The 6,674-nt window shown below is 49.4% G+C and overlaps 1 protein-coding gene across 1 annotated transcript; it reads left to right on the plus strand.

Annotated features, from left to right (window-relative positions):
* Nucleotides 1-3,218: 3,218 nt before the first annotated feature.
* LOC119354748 (L-ascorbate oxidase homolog) lies at nt 3,219-6,247 on the plus strand. The gene is made up of 6 exons (XM_037621492.1): nt 3,219-3,704; nt 4,096-4,205; nt 4,316-4,683; nt 4,773-5,496; nt 5,592-5,673; nt 5,776-6,247. Exons 1-6 carry the CDS (start codon nt 3,558-3,560, stop codon nt 5,977-5,979), a joined length of 1,635 nt encoding a protein of 544 aa, XP_037477389.1. The 5' UTR covers nt 3,219-3,557; the 3' UTR covers nt 5,980-6,247.
* Nucleotides 6,248-6,674: the final 427 nt, after the last annotated feature.

The following is a 6,674-nucleotide window of genomic DNA, read 5'->3' on the forward strand; positions in this document are numbered from 1 at the left end:
AGTGACATTTTCAAAATATGCAACGTTGCTATTCTACATTGCTACTACCAGTTGGCGAGTCTGTCGTCGACGCTCCTCTCGCCGACGGACGAACATTCTTTGGGCTGTGTGACGTGGACAAAACAACATGCTACTACGACGATTGATTGTTTATACAAGAGAGTATGGTTGTACGTAGTATTCTTTCAGAACGAATGTTTGCCCGTCATTCTTGCAGTAAAGCTTACAACGCGTTTGGTTGGCGATTTTTGCGCCGTCTTCCGATTACACCGGCTCCTGATTACGTTACCGGTGTTTGTTTAGATCGGGCCAGTTCCAGATCCCCTGTAATCAGAAACAGATCTTCGCAAAACCAAAAACGGGCCATATGGACTGGTAAGGGAAAACACCGCTCCTCTGGTAACGCCGCACGTTCTGGTTTTTCCCCCACCACGAGCACCCCGCAACCGCCAGCAGCGCCGTAGATCTTCCTTCGCCTCCAAGGACAATAGCGCCGGCGATCTTCCTCTGCCGTGAGCCCGTGAGCAGCAGCACCGCGATCTTCCGTCGCCGCCATTGGCAGCAGCGCCGCGATGTTCCGTCGCCACCATTGGCAGCAGCGTCGGTTTCCTTTCGCCGCCGTGAGGAGCAGCGCCGGCAATATTCCCCGCCGTGTGCAGCAGCGAGAAAGATCCCGCCGCCATCATCAGCAACAGCGTGGCTGATTTCCCTCCGCCGTCTGAGCAGCTGGCACCCTCTTCTCTCGTTGCAACCCAACCCTCTCTGCTGGCGGCTGTAGGCCACCGTTTCCTCTTCCCTTGCTCGAACCAAACACATCTTGCATTCGCTTAGTTCCCGATCTAATACAGCGTATTCTCATTACAACACTGAATACGTTACCTGTGTCCCAACCAAACGCGTCGTTAGACTTTAGACTCGTACCGTATAATTTGGCTAGTTTGTTTAGGAGAAAGCTCGTGTGCGTTATTTATACCAAAAGGAAAGAAATATCTGAATGATTTGCGTATGTAGAGTAGTATTAAAGCCATCATAAGAGTCGGTATGCACGCTGGATGGTTCCCTTTTCTCTTTACTGCCGCTGCCTTGTGTGGATACTCTTTTGGTTTGGTTTTCTTCCAAGCTAAGCTTTCTTCCTTGTTGCAGAGAAGAAGCGTCTTCCAGAGAAGTTGTTCAGCTCATGCTAATGTACACATAGATATCTAGTCCCCTTTCATATTTTTCTAGTCTGCACATATAATTTGTCTGGAATCAAACTATATAAAGTCTGACCTACATTATAGAAAAAATATTAACATTCACAATACGGAAATAATATTATTAGGTGCATCCTGAAATTAATATTCATACTATACAACTTTAATACTGTAGATGTTAATATTTTTTAATACAAAATTGATCAAACTTTGTGTAGTTTGACTCCAAACAAATCTTATATGCGGACTACTAGCATTTAGCATCATTTACAATTTTCCCCTACTAAGAAGGAAAAGAAAATCAATGACAAAGTAAAACTAAGAAAAAAGGGATGATTTCCAGTTAATGGAATCATTAGGTTCTTCTGGGAAACATTGTAATGAAGATATTAAGGAGACCAATAGTGATGGAGACACACAACACTTTCCACGGGATAAACGTAAAAACTACTCCATTAGTGTTGTTTTTTGTGGCGAATTTTGGAAACTCTATTCAACAAAGCCGTCCACCGAGCAGTCAGCTAGCAGGCTACTTATCAGAAAACCAGGAGGTCCATCGATCCAGCTCTCGATCCTATCCAACTAACCAGCATGCTGGCACACATATGTGCATGACCGTTTGTTGTCTAGATACTTGTTGAATTACAAGGAAAAATCAAAACTATTACCTCCAATTTGCGAAATGGGTGCCACAACTAAACAGGAATCACGGCTAGTGTTCAAGAGGTTAACCACTTCCACGCAGCCCGTTTCCAACACTATCTCCTCGAAGCCACGACGGTCTGCAACGATGACCCCCTCTCGTATCGCCATTGCCTCACCAATGAGAGGATTAGTAAGTCCAAGAAGTGGTTTGCTCCAAGCCCCTAGGAATGATGCAGGGGCTCGTGAGAATATTACATGGAAACCTAGTTTGGAAGGAAACTTTTGTGAAAACCATGTTTGAAAGTTTCAAAATATCAAAGAAAAGTATATGAGATGTTAAGAGGGTGTTGTTCTATTGCCATGTGAAATTCTTAGTTCAAACACATGAGATTTACGAGTTATGAAAAGAACAAATTTTACTAGAACAAGTTTTGCCCGGCTCTGGCGAGGGAGGGACGATGACGGCGGTGTGCCTTCGCCTTACTTCAATGTTTGTAGTCATCGCTAGATGGTCTACGAATCTGGATGTAATTTTATTATTTCTTGCGTTCATTGTACTATCATGATTGAATACGAATGTATCGGATTTTTTTTCTAAAAAAATGGAGGGTCCGAGTGGTTGCCATCCATAACCTGGTAGCACATTGGCCTTGTGCAAATATACAATTCCACCACTGACTACTTGTACTTTGAACCGGCGGGCAGTTGAAGTATATAGTAATATATCCTGTGAATTTGAATCCGAAAGTTTCTATAAAGCCGGAATTAGCCGTAGCATGCATGCAGTGCATGTTCCTAGGGCTAGGACCGACCACTCCACCCACCCCACAGAAAGGAAAGAGAAATGAAAGGTTTGCACTCGAATTCTGCATTTACCGGCAGTTATATCAGCAGCAGCGAGTACACGGTATATATATACTACCGCACATCCACGATTAGGCTCTGTTTGGATTAGCGTTTTCGTCAGAATACACCTGTAAAAGAAATACACGCCTCCACCGGCCGGTTTCATTTCCAGCCCAAAAACAGTCATGCCCAGTAAAATACACGTGTAAATCTTACACCTCTGTATTGAGTTACACCTATACCAAGCGCGCCCTTAGGCCGCGCTTGGATTGGTTGTATTCAAATACGGAGGTGTATATTTTACACATGTATCTTACCGGCCGCTTAGCAAATCTGGGGCGGAAATGAAACGACGAGCTGAGACTTGTATTCTTTACGGGTGTATTTGAGAAGAACACGACAATCCAAACGGGGCCTTAAGGTAGGAAATTAGCAGACGGGAGAGCCAGGACAGCACAGCTGCGTTCACACCGGACCGGAGTGAGTGAGCAGCCGAGAGCGTACCGTGGACTGAAAAGAGCAGAGGAGGGGGACAGCTCGGGCCAAGCTGTCTTCTTCCTCGCCTGCCTGCCTGCCGCCGCAGCTCAACGCGGCGATCCCGCATTCCCAGCTCGCTTTACTCCCGCCGTCCTCCTCCATTTATACCCCTTCCTTTCCCCGGCAACTTGCATCCCATCCCATATGCGCGTATACCTGCTAGCTCCTTTCACTTTCCCTTCTATTCCAATTCCGTTTTCTTAATGCAAAGCACGAGCACTGCTGCGAACGGCGAAAGCTAGCAGCTCCAGCTACAAGAGCCATCCCTTTCTCTTTCCCTTTCTGCGACTCCACTCACTCGTTCCAGATCTAGAGGTTCTTCCCGGGCCGCCGTCCATGCCAAGGATGGCTTCTCTGGCATTGGCGAGGTGGGTGCTCCTGGCGGCGATGGCGGCGAGGCTCGCCGGCGCTGATGACCCTTACCGCTACTTCACCTGGATTGTGACGTATGGCCCCATCAACCCGCTCGGCGCCATCCAGCAGGTACGCTCGCTACTACTCCCTCCGTTCCAAATTACTTGTCTTAGATTTGTCTAGATACATCCGTATCTAGACAAATCCAAGACAAGTAATTCGGAACGGAGGGAGTACAAATGTGGGTGGTCACCTCCCTGCATTTTGCTACATAGATTGGGGCTGGGGGTACCCGAATTCCTCACTCTGCCGTTTCTGGGTGCTTCCCGAATTTTTCATGCCCAAATTCGCCAAAATGTTGGTTCATGCCAGTTTCGACCCAAATTTCTTCACTTTTTTTACTTGCAATTTACTACTACTGATACAGTAAAATTTCCTGTTATAAATAGTCCATACTGATATCGGTGAGGAAAACAAATTTTGGACTGACTGACTGACTGACCAGTAATCGTTGTTCAAGGGCATCCTCATCAACGGGCAGTTCCCGGGCCCTCGCATCGACTGCGTCACCAACGACAACCTCATCGTCAACGTCGTCAACAACCTCGACGAGCCGTTCCTCATCACATGGTCCGTCCGTATATTCAATTACTCGCTGCCGCAGCCACCCTCTTCTTCCTCCTCTCTCTCTTCTTGCTCACTCTCTAGTCTCTACTTGCAAACGCGAATGCAAAATGCAGGAACGGGATCAAGCAGCGGAAGAACTCATGGCAGGACGGCGTGGCGGGCACCAACTGCCCCATCCCGCCCGGCGCCAACTACACCTACAAGTTCCAGGCCAAGGACCAGATCGGCACCTTCACCTACTTCCCCTCCGTCGCGCTGCACCGCGCCGCCGGAGGGTTCGGCGCCCTCAACGTCTACCAGCGGCCCGCTATCCCCGTCCCCTACCCGCTCCCCGCCGGTGACTTCACACTCCTCGTCGGTGACTGGTACCTCGCCGGACACGACCAGCTCCGCCAGACACTCGACTCCGGCGCGCCGCTCCCGTTCCCGGACGCGCTGCTCATCAACGGCATGCCCTCAGCCACCTTGGTGGGCGACCAAGGTAGGCAGCATTCTCATAATCTCTCCTCTGAAACCGGCCGGTAATGAAAATGAAAATTCTTTTGTAACAGTCTTGGTTTTGTTGTTCAGGGAGGACCTATCTGTTGAGAGTGTCCAATGTCGGGATGAAGACGTCCATCAACTTCCGGGTCCAGGGCCATTCTCTGAAGCTGGCGGAGGTGGAAGGCACGCACCCGGTGCAGAACGTCTACGACTCCCTGGACGTGCACGTCGGCCAGTCCGTGGCGTTCCTTGTCACCCTCGACCAGCCGCCCATGGACTACGCCATGGTGGCGTCGACGCGGTTCAACCCGGCCGACATCAGCCCGCTGACGGCGGTCGGGACGCTGCATTACAGCAGCGCCACCTCCATGGCGCCTGACCCGCTCCCGGCAGGGCCGCCGGAGCAGGAGAGCGAGTGGTCGATGAACCAGGCAAGGTCGTTCCGGTGGAACCTGACGGCCAGCGCCGCGCGGCCCAACCCGCAGGGGTCGTTCCACTACGGCACCATCCAGACGTCGAGGACGCTGGTCTTGGCCAGCTCAGCTGCCGTCGTCGCTGGGCAGAGACGGTACGCCGTGAACGGCGTCTCGTTCGTCGTCCCGGACACGCCTCTGAAGCTCCTGGACAACTACAACATCGCAAACGTGATCGAATGGGACAGTGTCCCGGAGCGGCCCGACGGCGGGGCACCACGGCCCGGGACGCCGGTGGTGAGGCTCAACCTGCACGAGTTCGTGGAGGTGGTGTTCCAGAACACCGAGAACGAGATGCAGTCCTGGCATCTTGACGGATATGATTTCTGGGTCGTCGGGTAAGCTACAGCGGCTTAAATACCATCTGAAACTTGAACCAATTCAGATTACATTATGCACATCAACTCATTTCTGATCTTCTCACTTGATTCAGGTACGGCGATAATGGGCAGTGGACGGAGAATGAGCGGCTGAACTACAACCTGGTCGACGCGCAAGCGAGGCATACTGTTCAGGTATGATATATTCCAATTCCAGCAGGCATAATCGATTCCATGAAATTCTTGGCTATTCAAGAAGAAGAACTCTGAACATTTGCAATTTGCTTCATCCATCAGGTGTATCCGAACGGATGGTCGGCGATCTTGGTGTCGCTGGACAACCAAGGGATGTGGAACCTGAGGTCGGCCAACTGGGACCGGCAGTACCTCGGCCAGCAGCTGTACCTGAGGGTCTGGACGGCGGAGCAGAGCTTCTCCAACGAGTACAGCATCCCCACCAACGCCATACTCTGCGGCAGAGCTGCCGGCCTTCCACACTGAGGAACAACAAAGGCCTCCTCAATACTACTGCTGCTGCTACTACTACTATATATATAGCTGAAATGAAGGTTATAATTGTTACGATTTCTTGGAAATATGTACTGCTGCTCTAGCTAAAAACTCATGTACTAGTAGTACTATTCTTTGGTGATGTCGGTATTTCATCTCCTTGTGCTTGGCCTGTGGACAAGACCGCATGCCCTGTGAATGCTGGTCAGTGCTCTTGTTTCTGAAATGTAATGTAATCTGATGTGGTTTGTCATTGGGACTTCTCAGGCAAAGCAAGCCTTGTTTTCAAAAGACGGTGAATACATGTTATATTCCACTTCCGAGTGGCCTGAACAGTAACCCAGATAAGCAGAAGGTCAAACACTTGCAACATAAACACGCAAGTTCAAGATGCAGAAAAAGCTAGGACACGAGACTGAATCCTCTATGTTACCTCAGTGCCGAGATGCTTGTTCAAATATTTTCTTCAGAGTTTTCAGTACTCGACAACCAATGGCATTCAAAAAAGAGAGTAAATTGCAAAAAACAACCATAATTATGCAAAAGTCAACAAACGTCCACCAAAATGCATGTTTTCTGGTGGTCTTTTTCCTGAAGCACTGATAACTTCGACGCAATTATCATGTTTTTTTGCAATTTACTCAAAGACTACACTTCCGCGCTTAAGAAGCGAACGAAGGTACTAT

This window comes from Triticum dicoccoides, chromosome 2A, assembly GCF_002162155.2.
Source record: "Triticum dicoccoides isolate Atlit2015 ecotype Zavitan chromosome 2A, WEW_v2.0, whole genome shotgun sequence".
NCBI lineage: Eukaryota > Viridiplantae > Streptophyta > Magnoliopsida > Poales > Poaceae > Triticum > Triticum dicoccoides.

Bases quoted from the DNA above. Each gene is read 5' to 3' on its own strand.
- LOC119354748 (XM_037621492.1), top strand. From the start codon at position 3,558: ATGCCAAGGATGGCTTCTCTGGCATTGGCGAGGTGGGTGCTCCTGGCG. The intron at 4,206-4,315 runs GTCCGTCCGTAT...TGCAAAATGCAG, and splicing joins GAGCCGTTCCTCATCACATG to GAACGGGATCAAGCAGCGGA. The intron at 4,684-4,772 runs GTAGGCAGCATT...TTTGTTGTTCAG, and splicing joins CACCTTGGTGGGCGACCAAG to GGAGGACCTATCTGTTGAGA.